Here is a 24,966-nt window from a genome sequence, read left to right as displayed (position 1 = left end):
CGCGGCTTCTGGGCGGGCGAGGGGGGCCGCCAGCCCTTTGTTCTCGGGCTCCGGGGAAGCCTTCCTCACCGGGCCCTGTCAGGGGCTGCGAGGTCTTAGCCGAAGGGAGCTGGCAGATGCCCGGGGGGCCAGCGCCGCTGTTCGAGCAGCTGTGGGTCGGCCTGGTGGGACGGGAGCGTAATCGAACGGGAGCATGCCGCGTTGTAAAAGCACGGAAAGGTAGGTGTTGGGTAGCGCGCTTTGTTTAACGCGGGTTGGGGCCTGAGCCTGAGTCAGGTCTGATGGAACCGGCTGATGTAGCCACTTTGAGACTTCCACAGCAACCTCTTCCGAATTTTCTGGTGTGTATTCCTTTTAATCTCCCAGCATTACTGTTGGTCTGTAGTTTTGAAGTTCACGAAGGAGAACGTGCCTTGCTGATTCCGTATGGAAATAATTGCGCAGTAGCTTGCGTTGCCCACAAGGCAGGGGCTTTTGCCCACAAAAGCTATGGTCCAAAGTCTGTTGTAGTCTCCTTTTTTTCTGTCATGTGAACGGGAAGGGCGAGCCTTTCTGTTAAGTTGCATGGAAGAATCAAGAGCTAAAAAAGGTTGGCTTGAAGCTAATGTGTTTGAAGAAAAGGAAATTAAAGTCTTGAAGAACTTGTGTTCTTGTTTCCCAACACGATTGGAAAAGTCTCTCCCCTTTTGAGAAAGTGAGTTGAATTCTGGACTAGAGGCAGGACAGAAAAGCAGATCTCTCAGTGCAGCACGACCACGTGAAAAAATCAGGTGAAGGTGGGGAGGAATGAGAAATTATTTCTCCCCCTGCCCCCAACCGTCGTTAGTGGTATCAGTGTAATAGGCTTCGTAAAGTCTAACCCCATAGGTAATGTCATGACTTTGAGTCCTTTGGGAATGTTTGCACAGCAGTTTTTCCAGCATGCCTTCTGTAGCTCTTCATTTTTCTGTATTTTCATTTGCCTCAGTGTAATCCCCTGATAATAACTTGTTGGGATGAGATGAAGAAATTGGATCTTTGAGGAAGGTGACTTGGGAAGAAATGCTTGGTTTTGTTAGGTGTCACTTGTGTGGTACCTGTCTTTTTTTTGGGGAAGTCATTTTCAGTTACGAGGCATGTAAGTTGCACCCGTGCAATACAGCCATTTGAATAAAGGCTGCAGAACCTGAATGAGCGTCCTCTGTAGTTTGACCGAAGGGGGCCTTAACTTCATCAGCAAGTATGGGGCAGTTCAGTTTTGGCCTTTTGTTTTCCTGCTTAAAGTAGATAGTGTTGTCTGGCATCTTGAGAGCAGAAGGGTTAATAAGGCTTGTTAAGCAGTTATACTTGAAAGTAACTGCACAAGACAGAAAAAATCTTAATTGCGTGGTGTTCTTGAAGTTCTGTAGTCCTTAACTGTAGCAGAGCAGAACCCTTTTTGAAGGGATTTAATCAAATGATCTCCTTCAAAGTGCAGAGCGAGGGCTGTGATTATTTTTCAGATGATGGTTGCCTCCCGGCATTAGGAAGCGCAAAATGACCAGGATGGGATATTTGCGCGTAATGAGCCACCTTTGCGTTCCTTTTCCAGCCTCGGACTGGGAATGTTTTTGTTTTACCGGTGTCAAGCATTGTAGGGCAGAGAACACTTAAAATTTTTGTCCACTGCTCCTTTTGAAAGGATGTATGAAGTAACCCAAGAACAGATAATGTGGATTTAGAGCACAGATGTTATAGGTTTTGTAAAGAAAGCCATAGCCGGTACTACCTGGTCCCAGTACCCTGTATGTTGGCTGTATGGGAACGATGAGTTTTCTGAGGGACTGTGTTGTCTGTCACTTCTACGAGGCGAGGTGGTTGAGTGTTACTACTTGGAAGAGCAGCATGTCTCAAGGCAAGTTTTGTTTTCGTGAGAAATGTGTAGAATCAGCCTCTACAAGTATTGTGCAGATATGAATGTGGATGGGCTGTCTGCGTAGGATTACCTGGCTGATGTTTTCACCTGCTAAATCATATCTTCTGCGTGTTGCAGATGGATCAGGGAATTGACTTGTCCTGGATGTTGCCTTTCTTAACGCTTGTCTTATGTATGTCGTGTCTTCCTATTTTAAGGTGTGTCAGAGACCCCGCTCATGAAGCTGAGTGTTGCTTATTGCCACTGTTTTGGACAGATTTGGTTCATTGGACCTGTCACACTGACGCTTCCCAGCTAGTTTTTGTTGTTTTCCTTTTGAAGAAAGAAATTTTTTTTTCCTTTGTTCCATTGTGTTCAGTCCTTTGCTTTCCCACCTGAAGTTCTCTCTGCTCTGTGCGTGGCGTGACTTCTCACCTCCTCCTTTGCCTTGTTAGATTGAGTCACCAAATGTTAGATTGACTTGGAAAGGTTGGCATAGTTTCTCCTTTGTTGCTACTTGCGATAAGTGAAATTGTCCCTTTTAACAGAAATGCAGCGGCACCCGGTCTCTCTTTCCTGCCTTAGATCTAGCTGGCTAGCATTAGAAAATGGGGATGGGTGTTTGTACTCCCGTCCAGGCTCTGATGGTGTCAAAGGACAGAGCATTCAAAGTTGTTCATTGGTTTTGGGATGAGCTTATCCTCTAATGGGTTTTCAAGAGATCGAGTGCTCTGTTCTCAAGAGGTTTGTGGAAAAATGGGTCTTTGCACAAAGGTGCGGTTGATTTGCCAGACACAGGCATACCGATAAGTTAACCATCAAACTGTAAGCTGTGCCTGCTTTTGTGAATTCGGCCGTTCCTTCTCTGGTGATTCTTTGTCTTTTAATTTTCTTTAATGTCATCAATTGCTTGCGCTTAGTTGTCGATGACTGAGAAAATGGTAAGGTGCCTGTTCCAAAATAGGGTAAGAAGTTTTCATGGGCGGGGGGCGGGGGTGGGGAATCGACTGGCCCTGTTGTTGTTTTCACGTCCCATTTCTTGTACTGGTTGCTTGGAAAGAGTTCAGAAACCTTCATCGTACTCTAAGAGAGTTAGAAAACAGTCCTTTAAGTATACCAAGGGCAGGAGGAGTCCAGAGTGCGGGCCTGACTCCTCTGAGAGGAGGTAGGACGGATAACGAGTAGTAGCCTAATGAGTACTAACCAGGCTATGTTCTTGATTTTACAGGATGAGGTACAAGAAGAGTGAGGGTGGTGCTGTGTAAGGTGGCTGTGGGACTACCTGCTGCAGGCTGTTGGAACTGAATCTTTTGTCTGGAACTAAACGAGACTAGATTACGTACTGTAAGATTATGCTCTTGATAGTTATGCTGGGTAAGATGTGAGAAACTTGATCTGTTGTTCTACAAGTCAGCTGCTAAAGTTCTTCCTCCTGCCTGCCTCCATTCCTTCCTCCCTCCTCCTCCCTGCCTTCCCGTGGTCATGCAAATAGCCAGGTGCAGCGTTGAACCTGAGATCCACATCCTGAAAAAGCGGTCCTTTTTGCTGTGGAAAACTCCTGAGTGTCAGGATATGCTTGGCCGATTTATTGTACGGAAGCTGAAACCCCGCAGATCCTGCTGGTGTTGAACCCTCAAAGCCAGCTCTTTCTTTTGTGACTGAAAGTAAGTTTGTTCTGATACAATGCATATTGTATTGAGGGGACCCACTGCCACGAATGACGCTTAGCGGCCCCCCTGCGCTTGGCTGAGTACGATGGCTTGCATAGGCAAGCCACGGCAACTGCTTCTCTTTTCAAGACCTGATGGGAAAGTTGAGGGCTGTTCTATGGGACGGAGCACGCACAGGCAGAGGCCTCCTCCCTTTGGAGAGAGGACTCTGCAAGGGACTGAACAGAGGCAAGAACATTTGTTATGCACCCTCTCCTTCTATGCCCCTCTTGTCCGAATGCCGCGGTCATGGTGGTCAAGTATCAGCAGTCACCCATGTCTGATATGCTGCACTCTTCTGTCACACGATGAATCCCTCAGATTGTCACAAAATGGCCTGAATTTCTAAGTTCCAGAATTTAGAACTCCTGTAAGGTGAAGATCAGCTGATGGCTGAAATGGCACGGAGGCCCCTGGAGGGCCATGCTTCAGTTTCTGCTGCAGTCGCTCCTTGCCTGGAGCACGTCTACTCAGAAAGCGGCATGGCTGCAGTGAGTTGCTGGGTCTAAAAGCTGTTCTCTGAAGTGGTTATCCTTGGGGTTATCCTGGTGGGGCTGTGTTTTATGTGGGATTCTGAATAAGATCGGGAGTTACTTGGAGCTGCTTACATCTGTTTAACTGCGAAAAATACTCCATCTTGGACTCTTTTCTTCTCCCGCCCCTTGGGCATCCCATTCCTGCCAATGCCCTGCTTTTGAGCCACAGAATTCCAGTACTCAGCCCCCCGGTCCTTGTAAAATGGGATAAAGTGACTGATCATGTCTAATTGGGAAGGAGATAACAATGATCTTTTTGCTAGTGTTTCCTCCTTGAGCCTTGGAATTAGACATGGAAATTCCTTTGGACACGCAGAAGAAATGGCATGGACTTCAATTGGGGATGGAGGTGGAAGACTTGCTGTGGGCCCTGAATCCAAGTAACGCTCACAAAGCCACAGAGATATGTAATTGTTGTTCAAGATAACTATTTCTGTAATGATTTCAGTCGTATCTAAACTTTGCGATCCATATAGAAAGTTACTGCGTTGCAATATTTGGCCTAGACTCGCAACTAGCCTTTATAATGCAGTTGTTTTTGAGGTATCTCTTTGTCAGGCGATAAAGCCACTGAAAATTAGCATTTTGTCTTTTAGCTAGCACTTCGGTACTGAGTTTTTGCGAGATGCGTTCTGCCGAGGAACTCTTCACTGACTCACACGAGAACTTTCATGTTACGGCCTGTGGTGTCAGGAGACCGTACTGGCAGAAGAAGTAGTAAGACCATTTTTAGTCTTGGTCATTGCAACTTTGCTAACCTATGGCAAGGCTAAGTAAGTTTTCATTGCATGCCCTGAGGAATTATGTTTTCAAGAGATCTAGGGGGCTGCCAAACGAGAAAAGAGTAGGGACTTAATAGTATGAAAGTGCTAACTAATTGAAAAATTTTTTTAAGGCAATACTCCTCCGGTCTTCTAAAAGTTCAGAGCGATTAGGTGAAGTCAGCCTCAGGTTGACTACGGTCATGTAGTCCACGCGCACCTTCCAAAGACCACAGAACAGGAGACTTGTTCTGGACTGGGTGTGTGTTAGGTTTTTTGTTTTCTTTTTGTAATGAACTTGTGTAAAGGATAATCCTGCTGTCTGCCAAGATCTTGAAGGAGAAGCTGCGTCTCCTTTTTTGTGGTGCATTGTAGTTTTCAGGTCAACCTTGGTTTAGAACCGACAGCAATTCTGTCATTAAAAATGCACTAGCCTTGTCATAGAAAGCATTCCCCTGTGGCCCCCTCTCCTCCGGTCCCTGTCTCCTACGAAATTATTCTTGCATCCGGTCGAGGGAAGGGACGTAGGGACCGATAGCGCTCGTCACAATTGACAGTGGCTCCTTCCCCCTCCCAGTCTGACTCCGCCCCTGCTCTCCTTTTAAGTCCCAAGGGGAGTCAGGGATAGATTTGTGCTTAGAAGCGAGCAATCTCACTTTCTCCCGGGTAGACTTATTCTTAGCTCCTTTTGCTGTCGCTTTTTTTTTTTTTTTTTAATTTTAGCTGTATCAACTGACAAAAAGCCTTAAGGAAATGCAGCTCTGCAGAGTTGGGTTTAATAGTGGAATTATTGTGGAGGAGCGGATGGTTCTGAGTACTTCAGGCTCTCAGCCTGGACACAGAACAGTGGAGGGTCTCGGCCCTCAGATTTAGAAGCCTGCTTCCACAGGATTGTTGGTACAGCTGGGGAAGAACCGTAGGTTCCTGTCTTGATTGCCTGTTCAAGAGCTATCTTTACCGTCCTCTGGGTGTGCTGTCTCATTTTCCTTGTGCGTAGTCCCCAGAAAGGGAAACCAAAATGACAAAACTGTAGAAAAAGTAGAAGTCTCATGGTTTGCCATAAAAGGATAATAGAGGGAGGCTAGCGTTCTAGAGTCCTAGTCCTGGAGGAACGCTGCTCGGTCGCTTCTTTCTTGTTTCCTTCTGTGGTTTTGTTGTTTCTGCATGGCTTCTTTCAGAATTTTAAAAGAATACCTCCTAATCTCGTTCAGGTCTAGGTTCGCCTGCATTTCCTCATGTTCCCAATCACGGTGAACATGAGAACGTAATGCACATGGTAAGAGCTTCATAGGAGCGCATTCGTGGTCAGAGCATGCCAGCATCTGAATTTGGGTGGGTTCTGCTAGGAGCGTGATCTGAGGGAGCCGGCAGTGGGCAGATGAGGGTCGGTCTGCCTCCTGGCCGTGTCTCATTCTCATCCCTGGTACTTGAGAGAGCGGCTTTAGTCACAAGGTGTCACTTTTTTCTGTAGATCTTTAAATGTTAGCAGCTGGTATTTCTTATTTCCTGTTTGGATTTCAAGTTACTTTCCTTAAATTGGGGCAAAGACTTGAAGGAAATTGAGTTGTCTCTCAAGTGCGTGCTACCCTCCTTGTTTTGTTTTTCCTCTGTGTTTTCTCCCCTGCCTTGGGGTATGTATAGATTCATGCTACCTTGTGCATGCAGTTCATTCCAAGTGGGCTGAGTGATGAGATCTCTTGAAGTTGGCCAGTGCGTCCCAGTTTGGAGAGACTGTGACGTATGGGGAGGAACAGGGCAACAGCTTGCCACTGATGGTGATACACTTGAGTCATTGGGCAGAGATTCTGGTCATGGAGAGAAAGGGCTGGTACGATATTCTGGCCTGACCCGGGTGGATGAATACATGGCTCTGGTGGAGGAGGCTTGCGAGCAGAAGAAACAGCAGGCTTTACTAGTGTGAAGCAGCAGGGAGTGATCCGACATTGTTTCTCCATTGAGTCTTTCAGTTTTGAAGTTTGGTCACTGGGAGAGCTGCCTCGTGTCTGCGTTGAGAGGAGGGCATGCATCCAGACTAGTTTTTGATGGGCCAGCGGCTCTTCAGGTTGTAGTATGCGTGCCGGTCAGATTAGTGTCCAAGAGCCTCTTCCACCCACCTTCCGCCTGTCACCTGGGTCAGTCTGTTGCACGCAGGTGGCGGTGCACAATCTTGTACGCTTGAGAAAGATAGTGTGGTTTCCCACACCTTTGTGCTCCCTCTTGGTCACCCTGGCCCTAAAACACAAGCAGCTTGGCAAACAGTCACGTCCTTGTGCTCAGATAGCCTGCTCGCTCTCTCTTTTTCCCCCTTGTGAGCAGAGGGAATCTTTGAGGGATAGATTTCGTGCAGGGATACTCTCAATTCTTTATCTTGGTCTTGTATTTCTTGAGAAGGGTTCTCTGTAAAGAACCATTCCTGTTACACGTGGAAATCCTCAAACAAAGAAGAGGGATGCTTCTGCAGTGGAGATTGTAATCTAATAAACCAGGAGAGGGTGGAAAAAGGGACTAAGTTGAGCATGGGAGCTGATGGACCATATGCTGAGGGTGGATTTTGTTGTTGTTGATTGGGGTTTTTTTTTGTTGTTTTTTTGGTGTGTGGGTTGTTTTGTGGTGTTTTTTTTTTTTTTAACTTGGGGCAGGATTAGCACAGGGGGGAGAGAGAGGGAAGAAACAGCAAAGCTTCTGCAATAGAGAAGGATTAACACACTTGACTTATAGTTGGCTCCTATCCAGAACAATTTTCCGTTCTCATTTGGGTTTGCCTGTCTGAAATTAACGTAGTGTTTGGAGTCTAAGCCTTGACTGGAGACCTTGTTTCCTTTCTCTGTTTGGACAAGCCAAGGTAGGTAGAATTGCACTGTGCAACAGTTCCGCATGCTGGCCGGATTAATGGAAATGGACCGGAGTGTCTCCGGGGCCCCATGTCAGAATCATTCGTCCTCTTTGAAACTATCTGGGATACCTTGACCACTGGGAACTAACGGAGTTCTCTTTCCATAGAGTTCAGTGCAGATCACGTTTGAGGAGGGTCCTCAGTTACCACCAGCCGCAAATATAAGTCGCGTGACGTGCAAGGGACAGTCGGACCACAGCATGGTAAGGCTTTGCTGTTCTGAATCGTACAGTGTGGGGTTTCTCCGCCGACTGACGGTGTGTTCTGTGGAGATTGCTGAGGCCTGTGCGATGGCGGTGGTGGAACCGGGGAAGTTTCGGGTGAGGTCTGTTGTTGAGTTCGGAGGCCTGTCGACGGGCTTGTGAGATTGCAGCTCTGGAGCTGTGCATCGGTGAGCTCTGGGAGAGCCCCGGGGGAAGGTGTGTTGGCGGAGCTGGGGCGTATAGATGCTGAGCCCAAATATTGGGGTCCTACAGTGGAGAGGAGAAGAAAGCTCCTGTCACTGATACGTCTTTACTGCCTCATGTACAGGGTCTGAAATGGCAGGTTCGCAGTGCGGAACCGGGTCTGGGAGTGAGCCTGATGTTTCTTTCCTGTCACGATGGGTCAACCTTGCCTATCGCTTTTAAACATTTTGCCATCGCATGGCTGCCTCTTGCTCAGGATATCAACTCGTCTCCTTCCTTTTCTCTCAGGTGCTACACTGCCATCTGTCAGCTGAAGCTGTGAAATTCCCTGTCTCTGTTACTCAGCAGTCCCCAGTTGCTGTTTTTGTGGACACCTATCATGTCACTTTGGCTGTGCTGCAGGCTCAGGTAACAGTTGTCAGAAGTTAGCCATTGAACTTGTTCTTTCACCCGGTCCCACGCTGATCGAGGAAGGAGGACCTGATTTAGTGCAAATAAAGGCCTCATCGTGCCAGAAGAAGCAGCGTGCTGTCACTGACATTTGGAGGGGTGGCAAATATTCCCAATCTGCATGCTGAGTCCCATTTTCTGGTCTTGTTCTGCAGATCTTGGCTATGTAACGTAGCCATAACAAAATACAGAGAAATTTGAGGCATGGCAGTGTTCTACACTGTGTTTTTAAGCGGGCATTTAAGAAGCAAAAGGTCCACAGAGTTCAATTCCTCTCCTGGTGTGATGGGTAGGGAAGGATGCGTCCTGGCCATATGTACAATTATGGTGTTGTCCTGGTTGTTGGTGTGAAAAAGAAACCCATGGTGAGGAGTGGTTTGCTTGTCAGTGCTCCCCTTAATACATTCACAAGAGAGTGATACGGATTTTTTTTCTATGTGTTGAATATTGGAGATGCTTCTCCCAGAACAGAAGCTCTGTGAAATTGCCATGGGTGGTAACTCCATAGTCAATTTCTGCCTGGATTTGCTTCTCTGGAATGTGACTTTGTTCCCATCGTGAAGAAGGGCTTGAGGCTGGAGACAGTATCTTGCTTGGAGACCGCATGCTCGTTTGCACTATAGGGAAACGTGGTGAAATTAGAAGTAACTCTGTGGTAGCAGAAGCCAGTCCCATTCTATGCAGGTATTGTAGTTGGAAGGTTGTGCTAGAACCCCATTGCTCTCAGAAGCTTTATTAAAATTTTCAACCTATATTTATCATCCTGGTTTGGTTTTTTGTCTCTGTTCCACGGTCGTTTAAATAGCTCCTCTCTCTCCTCGGCGTTTAGTGTGCTTGGGGCCGGTCTAGTTGTGGGTGGCAACTGCAGTCGCTTTTCATCTTTGCTTAGTCTCTGGGAGCTAGGTGGCCTTTGTCACGTCTCATCAAATTGCTCCTCTACTCGCTGGCATTTTCTAGGTCTCCTTATCTGTGTCTGTTGAAGTTTTGGGTTATCGTTCTTGTAGAGAATTGCATGTGGTATTCTAATTGAGGTCTTGCTGCTGCATTGTGAAATGCTGGTAAGGTTTCCATATGCCTGTTGGTCGGAGTACTTCATTTAGGAGTATTCCTAAATGTGCTTTGCCTCTTTTATGCACCTCTTCTTGGTTACTTACCTGGCTACTGTGTCCCAGATCTGTCGCTTTCGACTGACGACCTCCTGTGTTCATGGTAAATAAATGTCAGCCTATCAGTTACTGTAGGACTATGTTAAATTTCATTCCCCTGTTTTTACTAGAAATATTGGGTCAGGAGTTCTTCCTGTGTGGTTCTGTTTCTGTTTGTTGCATTAATGATGCCTTTCAGGTGTATGAGTGTGCAACTTTTCAGCTGAACTACGGGATGGTGTACAGTCCGGTTTGTTATTGCAGACTGTTGGTGACCTGGATGACTTTTCAATCTGAGGATGATCTAGAGACGCATTGCTAACTTACAAATGGCCGTGCTTACGTTTGGCAATGGTTAATTGATGTAGCTCAGTAAATATCCCGTGTCAGTGCCCAACTCACTCTTTCGGATTGTCCTGTAGGCTTTTTCTTCAGCCAAAGAAATAACCTATCTTTTTTCCCTCTGATGGCTCCTGGGCATCCAAAGGCAGCGAGGACACCAGATCTTGCTACGCAGCGATGAGGCTTCTGCAGCTGCTTCTTCCTGTAGGCCCAGGATCACTTGTATTCTTATGTTCTGTCTCTTATTGTTGCACTGGTGTAAGGGCCTTTCGGTTGCCGCATTTGAAGCGGGGCAAAAAGCACCTAATGGAAACATAAACTCTTCCTGACTATGGGTATTTGTTCTGGGCCAGGTGGAGATCCACTTGGAGGAGATACAGAACGAAGGTCTCCTGGTGTCGTGGACGTTCAAGGACAGACCAGACTTGAACCTTTCGGTTCTTCCGAGACTTCAGCTTCGCGAGGTGAGTGGCAAACAGTGGCTGGACTGGACTTGAGCAGAGGAAGGGCGGTAGGGGCAGAAACAGTGCCGAGCGAAGAGGAAGGCTGCTGCGGAGGGGAGAGGTTGGCAACTCGCTGTCGTGGCCCTTTAGGGCGAGGGAGGGGATGCTCTTGCCCTGGAATTGATACTAGCTCAGCTCTGTGAAAACAGTGCATCTTCAACAGGGCCGAAGCAGTACTGATGTCTGTTGTCCCAAGTTTGGTGTAACAGCTGAATGGGAGTTTGCGTAGCAAAAAAGGCTTTCTCTCTATGTAGGTCTTCCTGCTGTTGTCAGATGTAGAGCTGCAAAATGAGCTGGATTGGTTCAGGTTTTTTTGTGTGTGTGTGTATGTGTGTGTTTGTTGTTGTTGGCTGTTTGTTTTGTTTGTTTTGGGGTTTTTTTGAGAGGTTAGTGTGCGGAACCCGTGGGTATTAGAGGTTTAACAAGCTGAATGAGGGGGTGCTTGAGCTTCTGTGATCCAAATAGGTTCATTGATTTGTTTGTTTTATCGACACCCTTGTTGCTTTATCCTGAGTAGAGGTAGGAATTTAGCTGTTCTTCCGGAGGTGCGGTAGTACCATCTCATGAGGTGGTGAGGATGTGGCAAACTGTAAAAGCAGTGTTGTCAAAATTAGCAACGGGTGGAGTACCGATGTAGAGGCTTAGCTTGTCTTATTTAGACAACTTACATTTGCCTGCAGGTGTTACACGGAAGCTTTAAGCACTGGGGAGAGCAAGTACAGGATATGGGAAGAGTACCTGGGAGGTTATTACTGGGAGAAAGACTGTGTAGCATCTTAGAGGCTCGAGAGGCAGTTGGAGCTGTATAAGGAGAAAATGTGTCCGCCTCGTTATGACTTTCCTGTATTTCCTCTTGATTTCCGGAGAGAAGAATGAAGGGAGGGCAGATCTGTCCACCATAAAGGATCTGATCGAGGATACCATTGTCAGCACGCAGCCAGCCATGATGGTGAATCTGAAGGCCTGCACTGCTGGAGCTGGTGTGGTAAGGCACTCTCCTCATGTTGTGTCATTCTTGTGCGTCAAACACTGTGCCCCAGGGAGCTTCTGGGGGCTGAGGCCCAGGCAGGAATCCGAGGGTTGAGACTCCCTTCTGGGCGACAGCCGCATCCGGGCCTTTGCTGTCATAGGAGTTGGGGTACTGTGGCACGGGGAGTAGCTCTTTGAAGGGCAGCTCTGTTTGTACCTTGTTTCCTGAACGCTGAGTGCCGGTTGTGTTGAGGTGGAGCCTCACACATCTCTGTTTTGGCAGTCTCTCTGTTGCTTTTAACACCAAGGCTCTGTCCAGGCGTGGAACCTGGTTTGTCATCTTCAGTTGTCCATCTGGCAGCCAGCAAGCTTGTTCTTGTCTGACTCTTTTCCTGTCTGCCTTAAATTTCCCATCTGAAATAACATGGGGGCCCACCAGAGGTCGATAGCTTGGGGAACCTGCAGCATCTCTTGATGGATCTGTGGGTATTCCCCTATATTGGTGTGAGGACCTACTTAGTAGATGCAAGGACGAATGTCCTGCGTCTTGCTGCTGTCTGCTGATGAGTGAACCATAAAGGCATCGGTCTCGCTCTCGTCATTCCTCAGGTACCCAGCAATAAGTTGATTCAAGAGTCCCCGTCCAGAGTAGCAGCAGCCCCTCTGGGTTCTAAGCTATTGCTCCGGAATCTTCGAGTGCTGAACTTGGGCTGCCAGGGAAAGGGAGGTAAGCATGAAAACATTGCTGATCTTCAGGGGCAAGTGTGCAGGTGGTGAGATTGGAGCGAGTGGATGTTTTGGGTGGGTTTGAATGGAAAAGAGGGGCGTGTGTGTGCCGAGCCGATGCCTCGTGTTGACGAGCACACGTGTGCGCTCTGTCCCTCCGTTGCAGGAGTTGGGGAGATACGCTGCATGGCAGAGCTAGACAGCCCCCCACAGCAGAAGCGGACGAGGCCGGTGACAGCTGGCAGTGCTGCAGCAGAGATGGAGTGGAATGAGGAGCTCTTCCTGTAAGCGTCTGCCCTCCTTCCAGCTGGCATGGTGGAGACAGACCGACATGATCTCTGGGTGTCATTACCGTGCCGCAGTAACCGATGCGGGCTGCGCAGAGGTGAAGTCTGCACAGCAGGGCAGCGTGTGTTTGTGCTGCCCGCGTGCCGGGCTATCGATTCCGGCGATTGGCCCCAGCTTGCATACGTATTTCCCACTCCCCTGGATGCTCTGCTTTTTAACTGGATGGGCAGAAGCGCCGATCGCGGGAGGCGAGTGGGAGCGGCAGGTGCAGAAGGCCTGGAGCGTAAATCTCAGCCTTCCAGACTGGTCGCCCTCTCAACTTCCCCTGGTAGCCAACACAGCCCTGCAGGGGACATGAAACAGAGTTCTCCTCTTCTGTGTAGTTTGCTGCCCCTTGTCGTGTCCTCCAAAGTAGCGCACGCGTACTGGAACTTTGGAAAAGGTGACGAGGCGTGTGAGATTTGAGGGAGATACAGAATGGAGTTGTTTGCTCCGTGGCCATTTTGCAAAGGTTGCCTATTACTGGCCTGTCTTTTTCTGTTTCAACAGGGAGTTGGGACCTAGAAGTAAAGAGCTGAAGCTCCAGGTGCTGGGGAATCATGACGGAGGAGGAAGTGAGTATGGGCAGCCGTAAGATGGATTGTAAGGCGGAGAGACAAAAATGCCTAAGGGACTTCCTGTGTGTTGAGCCTGTGGTAGTTCTGTGTCGGTATGATGTGTGATGAACTCTGCAAAGGATTTTTCATATCCAGCTTCACGTGAGCCTCTGACTGCGTGAAGTAACTCTGGAGTCTGTTCTTAGTGAAACACTCTTACTCTGACGTTTTTGGTACCCGGGAGGTTCCCGTGGCCTGCCCGTCTCTACTTTGAAGCGGGGAAAGGGATGCGGGGATTTGCCCCTGTATATTGGAAGAATGTTGCAGAAGGCTCTTAAGTCTGTTCATTTGTACTCGGTCAGGGACTAACCGCAGGACCTATTTTTGATGGAGGCTGCACAGTGGCCACCTCTTTAAGGGATTCGATTTCTGGATTGGTAAAGAGGAGTGGAGGAGCGCTGCCCGCCCCCCCCTCGAACCTGGGAGCTACCAGAGTCGTGGGGATCTGCTTCGTTGGCCCACGGGTCTGCTTCCCAAAAGCAGGGATTGCCTGGGAGACATCTGAGGTGCTGAGGTCATGTGGTGTGTTTTGTTCTCTTGTTCCTTCTCGCAGATGTGCTGCTGGCACATGCCACACTTTTGCTTGATTCTTTGGGCAAACAACCAGCTGGGAGACAGGTCTGCTCGCTGGCCCCAGGAGCTGGGCAGTCACTGGCAGCTGAAGCTACCATTATATTGGAGGTGAGCTCATGACTCCATAAGCTCGGCACAAATGCGTGCTCTGGAAGCATTCACGATGTGAGCCTCTAGCTGGAGACAAGCATGATTAGGCCTGGGCTCGTCGCAGGGGACTGACAGACCCTGAGGCCGAGGAGGGGTGTCGCCTGGCCCTCTGTCTCTGAGCCTCCCTCCATGCAACCGACATTGTAGCGGGGATGGCTCCTCGGTGCCCAGAGCAGTAGCTTTTGTCACCCATGTGCCTGCCTTTTCACCTGGGAGGAGGGGAGCGTCTCTGACCTGTGCTTTACTTTTGTAGCTGCTATTCCAGGAGTCTCCTGCATCTTTGAATGCTCAGCATGCCGCATCTCTGCGAACCAGCATCACCCCCACTAAGAAGGTGGAGATGGACCGGACCATCATGCCTGACGGCACCATCGTGACTACTGTCACCACGATTCAGTCCCGGCCCAAGGCAGACTGCAAACTGGGTGAGGCTGCCCCACGACAGGCATCTTGTACGGGTGGCCGCTATGGGAGCGCAGACTCGGCCGTGATATTCCCGAGGCCGCTCATGCGGGCAGTAGCAAAACTGTATAACCATTGTATGTTGTGGTTGTTGCAGACTCGTGCCTCGCGCAGCGTTTTTGGTTTCTGGGTTGGAACACGGGCATTGTCGCCATTCCCTTAGCGACTTGTCGATGGCTGAAGGCTCACGGGTAGCCTTGGGGGAGGGAATTGATGCAGCCCTGTGTTTGGGGGGAGGCGAGAGAGGAACGAGCCTCTCTGACACTCTTTGGTGGTGGGAGATCCCAACTACAATGTGTATGCTGCCGCATAACCTCTGCGTGATGTTGGGCTAAGCGTTTTGACACTCTTCCTCTATTTTCTTCACTTCTAAAGAAGTTACGCTGTACATAGTGAATGCGGAGCCGAAAGCATATTGACCTCGCTTACTAGCAGTTGTTGCTGCTTGCAGTCTGACATCCTGATGAATGTGGTGCTGGATATTCCATGACATGGGGCTGGGAAACAGCATGAACGGGGTCTCGCGACGGGGCTGCTTCTCGTGTCTTTTTCTGATAGGCTTCTTACTACTTCATTGCCGCAAAGCCTCACGGAGCCAGCCTCTGCAGGCTCTCTGCACGCGCTTGAGGCTTTTTCGGGGTGCGTGCAGGGGGCCACGGTACAGTAGTGAAGTTGCCTAAGCTTCATCTCCACTTACTGGTGTCTCTGTGTCTCTGCCTCTCCTTCACCATGAAGATTCACCATCAAGGTCGCCTTCCAAGGTGGAAGTGACTGAAAAGAAGACAACAGTGCTTTTGGAGAGCGGCTGCCCTCGCGGCCCCTTGCCCAGCGGTAGTTGTAAGTGCTTGGAAATCCAAGGCTCTTACCGGAGCGACTGTGTTCCTTAGCCTTTCTTGGAGACTGGCTGTCTGAATGTGGGTCACTGAACTTGTCTGCGTTTGCTGCAGAAGAGAACGTCCGAGTGCCCAAGTGAAGGCGGGGGTGGAGGGGTGGTGGCGGGTGGGATCAGGTAAAAGAAATTCCACTTTCGCTATCCAGTGCGTGACTCTGGGTGTTTCCTTGCTTGACGAGAATGTTCCAGGCTATCCAGACCCTTTCACTCACCCTTTACTCGGAGCTCTGGTTGTCTCCGGGACGGATCGCTGTGGCCGTTTTGACGGTTTGTGGCCGAGGCTGCCCAAACTCTTGGAAGTCTTTGGAAGTCTTTGTTGCGCGGGAAGGGTATTTTAATGATACGCCTGGTGGAAAATCAAACTTTTCAGGTGCCTGAAAGAGCCGAGCTCTATATGGAGCTTCCTTACTTTGGTTTATTTGGGCAAGTCCATAATAAATTCTGTTCTCTACCTTTGTACACATGTAGTTGCCTATTACAAGCGTCGCGGTCAGCAAGCAACCTCTTGCCAGTGCTGAAGGTTGCTACTTCAAGTGTTGGTATCTTTCTTGTGCTCAGGGGATAGCCATATGTCCAACGGCTTGGATCCAGTGGCCGAGACGGCGATCAGGCAGCTAACTGAGACGAATAACAAGCCTGCCAAGAAGACCCCAACAAAACGTAGCACGCTGATCATCTCGGGAGTTTCCAAGGTCTCTGGTAGTTAGGGGGCTCCATTTTGAATCTGGGAGGTTGTTTCTAGGGATGCGTGCGTGAAACCACCCTGTCCGATAGGGACCAGTGTGGGAAGGTTCCAGCACAGACGACGTGCTCGGCAGAACCCTTTCGCTGCTTCCTTGCAGCTTGTCGCTGCTTCCCAGTGAGTGTCAAAGGTACCTCGCCAGACTGCAGGGCAGCTGCCAGTGGGAGTTCACAAAGGGCAGCCGCAGAAAAGGAGGCTTCTGCCGTAGTTGGTTGGGAATCTTATGGAGAATCTAAGGCAATCTCCTTGGACTTGCCTACGGGAGTGAGAGGGGTGCTGCAGAATGCTTTGAAATTGGCCATGTTCCAGCATGTTTCAGCAAAAGAGTGACGATTGCGCATCGGTGCTGTCTCGCACTGATGATCGGAACTGGAGCATCCATACACAGGTGTGGATGGAAGAAGGGAGGTGAATGCCATCCTTTATAGGCTGTCTTCCTGTCTGTCTGACCTTCTAACCCCCCTCCAGGTACCTATCGCTCAAGATGAAATGGCACTTTCTCTGGGTTATGCCGCATCCCTGGAGGCCGCGGCGTACAGGGATCCTGCGGCAGAGGGCACAGCTGACCGGATGCATGATTCTACCGAATCGTCACAGCTGCTGGAAGCGTCACCATCGGGACAAAGGGCCAGTCAGGAGCTGGATGAGACAACACGATCGGACATCTCCGAGAGACCATCGGTGGAAGATGTTGAGTCTGAAACTGGCTCCACGGGAGCCCTTGAGACCAGAAGCTTGAAAGATCACAAAGGTAAGGGTGAACCATTAGATGGTAGCTAATGTTAGCCTGTTGTACTTGAGGACAAAGTTATGTCTGAGTTCCCCGCCCGGAGCGCAGGGGCTGCAGCCAACTTTCGGCATGGCGAAGAGTGGCTTCTGCTGGAGCATGGGAGAGCCTGCCTCTCTCCCACGCTTCCTGCTGGAGCGGTTCCAAACTCCTCTGTTTGCAGCTGTCCAATTCCTGTGGCCTTTTCGGTTTCTGTGCTCTCTTAGATGGGAACCCTGTGCAGCTTGCGTGTTCCCGAAAACCCGTTTTCAATCCCTGGCCTCTGGTTCCATCCGCAGATCAGGTGCGCGTCCATAAATAATGATTCCTCCTCTGGCACGGAAATGGAGGCTGCCCAACAATATGGATTGTCCGGGCCTCGATGCCCTCCTTCTTTCTCTATTAGCATCAAAGTAGCTAGCACCTCTGACCTGTTGGACTGTAGGATGTCCACATGAACTCTCTGCTTTTAACCGATGGAGCGGGCCTGCCCTGACTGAGCTGCTGTTCTGGATTTTCCAGGCTTGTGTCAGTTAGGCGAATGGCGCACCTTGGTTTTGTCTGCTTGTAGCCGTTACAGTTGCAGTTAGCTACAAACTTACATAAACAAGCGCAAGCCAAAATCTCAATTGCTCAGAATACGAGAGTGGGACAAGTTTCGGGGGTTGTACCCTGGTACAACCAGGTACAGTTTGAACTGTGGTGGCCCCTTGTTTGCACGGGTAGAAAGGTGTGTGGCCCAGATTCTTGAGAGACCTGGCGGGTGGGGAAGAGAAGGAAGAAAACAGAAAGCAAGCCTCCTCTGTAGGAAATACTGTTGTAGCTTTGTATGGCGTGCAGGTTTTGGATATGCCTTTTTGCACCTCTTTGGGGCTGATGGCAATCGGTGTCTCCATCCTGTCCCGCCTGTGTGAGTCATCTGGAGCCGTTGCTGTTACTTGTCTCCAGATTTGGGCATCTCGTGAAACCGCGGGCAGCTGTTCTGGGGGCTTGATGACTGCCTAATTCTGGGCGCCCTTGACACGGGCTAGTCTGAGAGGCCTTTTCCCTGTTGTATGTTCCTCCCGGTGTTCCCACGTGCAGACATTCTCACTTGTTTCCTATTCATATGAGTCTTAGCTTTCCATTACAATTCTGCACACTTCCACTGAAGGGAGGACATTGTTGCCTAAAAGGAAGTTTACACAGAGGGGACACGTGACAGCGTGATTAGCGCAGCGGTTGTTGGTATTGCAGTCTGTCCTGAACGTAGACTTTGCCTTGCGGTCGGGAGCCGGGATTCGCCAACCTGCCGTACGCTTCCACCTCTCGGGGTGGAGGAGGTCTTTGCCGCTCATCCGAGAGCGGCTGGGTGTGTTACTGCCCCCGAGACTCGCCAGGGCAGGATACTATCGTGGTTTCCGTCTCCTTCCTTTCTGTCTCTGCAGTTAGCTTTCTTCGGAGTGGTACCAAGCTCATCTTCCGGAGGAGGAGCAAGCAGAAAGAAGCGGGCCTGAGCCAGTCACACGATGACTTGTCCAATGTCAGCACCAACTCTACCACCAGGAAGAAAGCCGGCAGCTTCTCCCACCGCCTCATCAAGCGCTTCTCTTTCAAGTCTAAATCCAAACCCAAAGCTAGCGACAGCACAACAGCAGGTGAGAACTGAAGGAGGGAGAAGCCCGTCGGAAAGATTGCGCAGAGATCCTTTTCTAGTCTCTTGTCTTCCCACTCCGCGGTATCTGTGACCTGCAGTCCAGTTCCTTCCAATTTTGGCTGAGGGAAGACACCCCAGTGCTTTACGCCATTTGGGGAGCAGAGGTGGCGAACCCGGGGCTTAGGCTGCTCCTCTGCCTTGGCTTAGCCTTCTCCGACTGCCGTATCCCACCATGCTCTCCCAGAAAACCCAGGTGGCGTGCTAATCCTTGCGGTGGTCCAAGGAGCTGCAGAAGCGACTCTGCCTGCATAGCTGTCTGGCGTTGCCAGGTGCATCCTGGAAAGGGGCGGGTGGGCCTCTCAAGTGGCAACCCTCAGTATTAAAGATCGAGAAATTACCGGGTTAGCTACATTGCCAAGAAGTGTGGGATGTAGCCTTGCTCGGCTCTTCTAGCGAGAGAGAATAACGTGGTTGCTGGCCGTCTAAATGCTCTCATTGCGTCTGCTTGGTGCAGAGGCCGTAACCTGACTGTGGTGCGGTGCAGGGCGATGCGTTCCTGGGCTGTGAGCTGTCAGGAGAACAAGCTGCAGTTCTCCACCCGGCTCTGCCGTTGGAACGGTCTGGTTCGGACAGTGCTGAGGGATGCCTGCTTTCTGTGTTATGCTGATGAAGGAAGGAGTCTCTAAGAAGAAGGAAGTTTTAACCACTGGGCGAGTTTTTGTAGGAGCCCAGGCCCTTGCAAGAGCATCTGGTCGGTGCTGTCAGTGCTGCCACCTGTGATGCAGCCCTCCTTCTGCATCCGTGTTCTTGAACGGGGAAGGGGCCGTGGTGCACACGCGCGCCAGCCGTTGTACGAGTGGAACCCTTTCCCTCGGGGGCGGTCGGGGGTGTTACCGGCAGGGCGCCAGGCCATCTTCCAGACCTGCAGAGCCCCTGGCCTCTCGCGGTTCTCGTGCCGAGGACCGGCACCACGCTGGGGATGGACAGCGAGGAACGTGGCGATGCTAGCGAAAGGGCAGTCTGACATGGAGCCTGAAGCCACGTGGTGGAAAGAGGCAAGAGTTTACACTTTTTCACTGATGAAAGGGTTTCCTGTAGTAGAAGGAGCCTTTCTTGATTGCATCTGGTATTTCCTTTCTTCTAGCAAACCCGATCCACCGTGTTCAAACAGTGAGCATTTCTGTAGCGGGTATTTGTGGAGGGAGAGGCGCACAGGGGAAAATCGACTCCTTGCGCGGGAGGAGACTGCCCTTCTAGATGAGCGAGGCCCCATTCGGATAGCGTAACGATGCTCTTTGGAGAAACGCTTGTGCCCTGTCAGCGCGCCTGGTTTGAACGGAAGCTCCTGCTTGCCTGTGGGTTGTAGAGTTAAGGGGATGGGGCAAAGGGGAGGAAAAACCTCACTGAAGAGAGATTGCCTAGGCCTGACTGCATAAGCTAGCTCTGCTCTCCTGTTGCAGTACCTCCTGAGGTGGGGGCTGTCGCCCCGCCTTATGCAGGATGCGACCAACTAAAAAAGCAGTTGTTCTCTTGACAGTGCATGTAAAACAACACATCGTTTTCTTCAGAAGGACAAATCCTGGCTTACTGATACGGCCGTCGCGTGCCGTTTCCAAAGACCAGAATGTGTTTGGTATGCTGCTGCAAAAGGATTTACAGGCAGGAATTTCAGGGTGTCTCTTGAAAGTGTCTGGAGGTAGGGAAGGCCAGAGTCGCCTGGGGCTTGGACTGAAAATGCCGGTGCGTGCCAGCAGGTGTTTTTCCTGCCGATTTCCCACGAAGTTGGGCATGTGTGAGAAATCGGACTGGTCCAACTGGCTGACCAGGAACCTATTCTCCATCTGTTTGTTTTGGTCTGGGAATCTTTCTGTCATCCCCAAGCTCTTTCATGTCTTTTATCCTTTGTTTCTTTCCTTGTCCACATGGTACTGTGGCTTTGTTCGCAGCTCTGTGTGCTACAGACATCGGAGCGCTTGCTGTTTCTCGCTGAAAATAGTTTTCCTCGATGCGAGTGACCGGTTCCTGCTGCAGCTCTGGTGGAAGTTGGCAATCTGCGGCTCGCCTCCAACCATCTGGCCGCCGGTTTGATGTAGCCTTCCTTCGTCGGGTGGGTGCAGATTCACACTCAGCGCTGTGCTTCGCAGGCACACCTGAGTTCGCAGAGCCTCAGGGTTTGGTTCCAGTTTGGCATTCTGTCTTGCACCGTTCCCGCTACGAGACTGCCTCTGTCGCTAACAGTACTTGACGCTCCATTTTCGTTTTTTGTTTATTCTTTTTTAACACCATATCAAGGTTGCTTTGAATGAAGAGTGCTGGCTAAGCCCAGACAGCACCGCTTCTCTAGTGGGATGGCTGTGAAACCTCGCATTAGAAACGCTGGTTTGAACAGAAGGGAACTTTTCAGAAGCTCTTCAGCCAGCAGCTCTTCAGTTGCGGGTTTATCACGGGACCTTCCACGAGTCTGGTTTAATCGTCCTGTATTCTTTTCTTTAAACCGCAAGAGCAGCTCGAGCTGTCTTGGTGCGGAGCAGCTGGAGGCGAATGCCCGAGGCTCCCAGCGGCGCTTCCGAAGGGTGAATCTGGGGCTCGTGTACACAAGGAGGGCCGCGAGGCATAGTGAGCGTTGTTCTTGTCGCTGTAGACCAGAGGCGGAAGAGGTGAGCGAGGTTTGTGTCCAACAAACACGTACCTGGATTTCGACCGGAATATTTTGGTCTGGCTCGGAGGAAGGAGGCAGCAGGAAAGCTAGGAGTAAAACCGAAACTTGAGTTCCTCGCTGGCTTTGGGAACCGAGGATACCTTTCTAGCCGTGTTAAATGGGCAATTCCTGCCATACATCCATGGGCTTTCCTGAATTTGTTCCCAGTTTGTTGGCCCCAGGCTATGCCTGCTGATGAATCGCAGCGGAGGTACTGGTTTTGATATTGAGCTTTGACCTGGCAGAAGATTCATCTGGGAATTTCCTGCACTGCGGTCCATGGAACGAATGGCACACGGGACATGTGACGGTTGGTGTGTAGCTTCCCTTGAATTTTTGGCAGTCCTCTTTATCATGGGCAGTAAATTGCTGTGAAAGTTTGTATCTGCTTAGATAGCTTGCAAAGAAAAGGTATATTGTCAAGTGCTGACAGAGCATATCCCCTAACAGTAATTCCTGCACTCGCTTCTGTTTCCTAGCGGAGATGTACTTTCTGCCATTTTGTTGCTTCTCAAAGTTGTACAGCATAGGACTGATATTGTAACCTTTTGTCATCTTCTTAATGTTATCGGTAAGTGCAGAATGTTTTTCAGGGTGTTTGGGTAAACTGCTGTTTGAAGTACAGAGGGGTAAGGGGGGAATGGCTCAGCTGTGCGCACTGGGAGTTTTTTAGTTCTGATATGCTCCTGATAAACGTGTTGATCCTTTCTCTTCGTATCCGTACATGGCTTCCTTTCTCGCATGCACAGTTGTTTTCATCCCCCAAGTAGTAGGCGGTTGGTATTGTTAGTCCGGCTGTGCGAGCACAGGTGACTCTCCCAGCTTCCCGAAGCTGAGAACGGTAACGAATCCACCTCGTGGGGGAGGTGTGATTATTGGTGTGAGAAACGAGTCTTCTATCATAATATTCTTGGAAGGAAAGGGAAGGTCACGTAGGTCTTTCGCCTTCGGAAACTGTAAAGGCAGAATCCCAGGGAGTTTCCCCCCATAGAACTGCTGCTTAAAGAAATCTCTTTTGTATTTAATCCCTGCTTGTGCTTCTGGCTTTAGGACAGAAGAAATGCTATTTGAAATCTGCTTTTCCCTGTTTAACTTCTTCCGGATACCCATGCCCTCACCTCGGTGCCATTGCGGGGTCTGTGGCATTTCATAATGCCTGGGACCATGGAACAACCCCAGCGAGCGGCGCAGGCCGCCATCTAACTTTTTGGACTCGAATGATCTGCAGTTGCCAGGTTGCTGTCTCAGGGTAGGCTCAATATTTGCACCTTGTGAAATTGGTCCTCGACCGAATATGTGGGGGAAGAGGAGCGGCAGAACGGCGGGCTTGAACGCACGGAGTCATTTCTGAAGGAGTTCAACCTGCTTATGAGGGCGTGCGTTCCAAATGCTGCGTTTCACTGCTGGCTACGCAAGTAGAAATGGTGATTGGTAAATTAAGCCAAAGTACACATTTTGGTTTTTTGTGGTTTTTCAGTTTTTTGGGTGTGGGTTTTTTTTTTTTTTCCTTTCTTCTATTTTGGCTGAACAAAGTTACTAGAACTTGCCTATGCTGTGTATTTTTACTTCTCCGAAGAAAACAGATTTCTCTAGCTGTCAGTATGCTTGTAAGTATATTTCTGTTTGGATACATCCTCTCACCATGTTTTGGTAAGGCTTTTTAAGAGACTCCCCGTCGAAAAAGCCTTCTGCATCGGCCCGTGAGGGGTATCCTCTTGAGGCGAGAGAAAACAGGCACGGGAAGAAATGGAGGGAACCGCAAAACCTCAGTGATTTGGGGCTGCTGTAGGCTTTAGCATGATGGATGTCTGACTGAGGCCCGATACTTGGCGAGGGCGCTCAAAGGCCGCTTATTCGAGGGCAGAAGGGTCACGCCCGCGCACGCGTGTTTGCACGCACTTGTAATTAGAGCGTGCTCTGTGAATGCTCATACCGGTCACGCTGCTAAGTGACTGAGGATGACAGGCCCGATCAGTGGGTCGGGAGAGTGGCCTCACCAGTTTCTGTGGCATCCACAAAATACTTGTTACACGGACCTCTGCAGGGGCAGACTTGAGCAAGCAAGTCCAACTTCTGCCCCTGCAAGCACCCTCACGCAGCTTATGTAGTTGAGTTCGGGTTTTTAGGCAGATTGGCTGAAGTGGGAGAGAGCGAGGGGGGACTACTTCGGTAGAGAGCTAGTCAGAAAACAGTTCAGCGGAGGAAGAAAACTTCTTCAAACCGATATAAGAGGGCCATGAGCACGTGCTGTTTCTAGACTAGAACCGGGCGCGTGGTGAAGCATACGCTTACAGATGTTTTCATTCTGCTTTTTTGTCTAGCGATGCCGCTTCCTTCCTGCAATGGCTTCTCTCGGTTCATTGTTTGCTAAACCTACAGAGAAGTCATTTCTGGGTAGCTAGTGAGATGCTTGAATGTTGGGTGGCTGGCGTTGGCGTGTTTTGGGGTCTTTTGCATTGTTCTCCCCTCCTTCGCTCCCCCTAGGTTACGGTGAGTGTCATGGTAGGGTAACAATCCCAGTGGTGGTCAAGCTTCTGGAAAAGGTCTTTGTGTACTTGCGATATCACAGCTCCTTCTACTGGCATGACTGCTCCACACCACCTTTCCTTGCTCGTACAGGTACTGGACCAAATACCCACGCTGAATTTGAATTAGAGCCCCTCCTTGTGCGTGCTCTTTTGTACTTTGATGCCTTCTCTCTGGGTGGATTATTTTAACCCGAAGTTGTTTAGAGGAAAAAAAAAAATAGGAACTGTGTAGCTATTTAAGAGATGAGAATAAAACGACTTAATTCAGACTAAATGAATGAAGTTCTTGCACCTTTGTAAATGTTGAAAAATTCCATTGCTGTGTAATGGCTGAACCTGTTAACTTATTAAACCACATGGAAATCAAAACCTGACCTCGAGTCTGACTTCATACCTGCTGGAGTGCGGTGAGTTGGGCTTTGGCTTTCTAGAAGTTCAGGGAGGTAGTTGATTTGTAGCCCTCTTTTGTAAGATTGTCGTCTCTGAACAGCCCTTTTTGCCAAATGCAGGTACACGGTTTACAGTCTGTAAGACCACAGCTGTGGCCTTTGTGGTGCTTCTAGGAGGCGAGGGATTCCCAAGACTGCGACGTCACCCTCGGAAGGCGTCAGTGGTGCCGAAATCTTCAACACACCCCGGACGTGCAGCAGTACCCTAGGAGGGTCGGTTACAGCTTCTTGGGGTGCCCTAGCGGAGCGGGGAGAGCCCTGCCTTCTCCCTCATTAGCACCCGCTTTGGCATTTTCTTCTCCCTTAGCCTGCTCTGCTTTCCCTTGTTTCTTGTCCTCGCTTTGTTGCGGGGCATACAGTTCCAGCTGCAACATCGAGGTAGGCCAGAGAGGCGGTGGCTGCGCATTTCTGCTCCAGGAAGGGCTCATCCTGCGGGGAAAGAGGTGGTGTCGGGCCAACACGCTGGCCTTGCTGCCTGCTGCCCTCCTTGTCTCCCACACGGTTGCTGTAGCATGAGACGCCATCTGACTGCCGTAGTCAGCATGTTCTGCGCGGCAGAGGGGCTGTAAGGGGCTGGGAGACAGACATATGGGGCTGTGTGTAAGAGAGAGAACCGGGTAAAGGAAAAACCCTGGCCTGCTGCTGGGGGGGCCATGGGTAAGCGGGGGCCAGGGCAGAGGACACGGGCGTCACCACGGGGTCAGGACTTGAAGAATTCTGCCTCTTGGAGCCGTTGGCTGGCGGAGCAAGCCAGGAGGGGTAGTCTTCCCGGCACTGGGCTTCCGGGCGACGATGTTAGTTTTTTGGGGCTT

At 50.1% G+C, this 24,966-nt stretch overlaps 1 protein-coding gene across 1 annotated transcript; it reads left to right on the top strand.

The window, feature by feature from the left end:
* Positions 1–7,879: 7,879 nt before the first annotated feature.
* C2CD2L (C2CD2-like) lies at positions 7,880–23,796 on the top strand (the record flags this gene model as incomplete). Its single annotated transcript, XM_009577568.1, has 14 exons — positions 7,880–7,975; positions 8,468–8,587; positions 10,470–10,580; positions 11,491–11,604; positions 12,198–12,315; positions 12,481–12,598; positions 13,152–13,216; positions 13,812–13,939; positions 14,235–14,406; positions 15,179–15,280; positions 15,894–16,027; positions 16,546–16,828; positions 18,271–18,480; positions 23,662–23,796. Coding segments are annotated over 14 exons (1,906 nt in total), but the record flags the coding sequence as incomplete, so codon positions are not given.
* Positions 23,797–24,966: the final 1,170 nt, after the last annotated feature.

Source organism: Fulmarus glacialis, unplaced genomic scaffold (assembly GCF_000690835.1).
Source record: "Fulmarus glacialis isolate BGI_N327 unplaced genomic scaffold, ASM69083v1 scaffold24025, whole genome shotgun sequence".
Lineage (NCBI taxonomy): Eukaryota > Metazoa > Chordata > Aves > Procellariiformes > Procellariidae > Fulmarus > Fulmarus glacialis.
The sequence above is the reverse complement of the archived record's forward strand: the minus strand, read 5'-3'. Positions and strand labels throughout refer to the sequence as shown.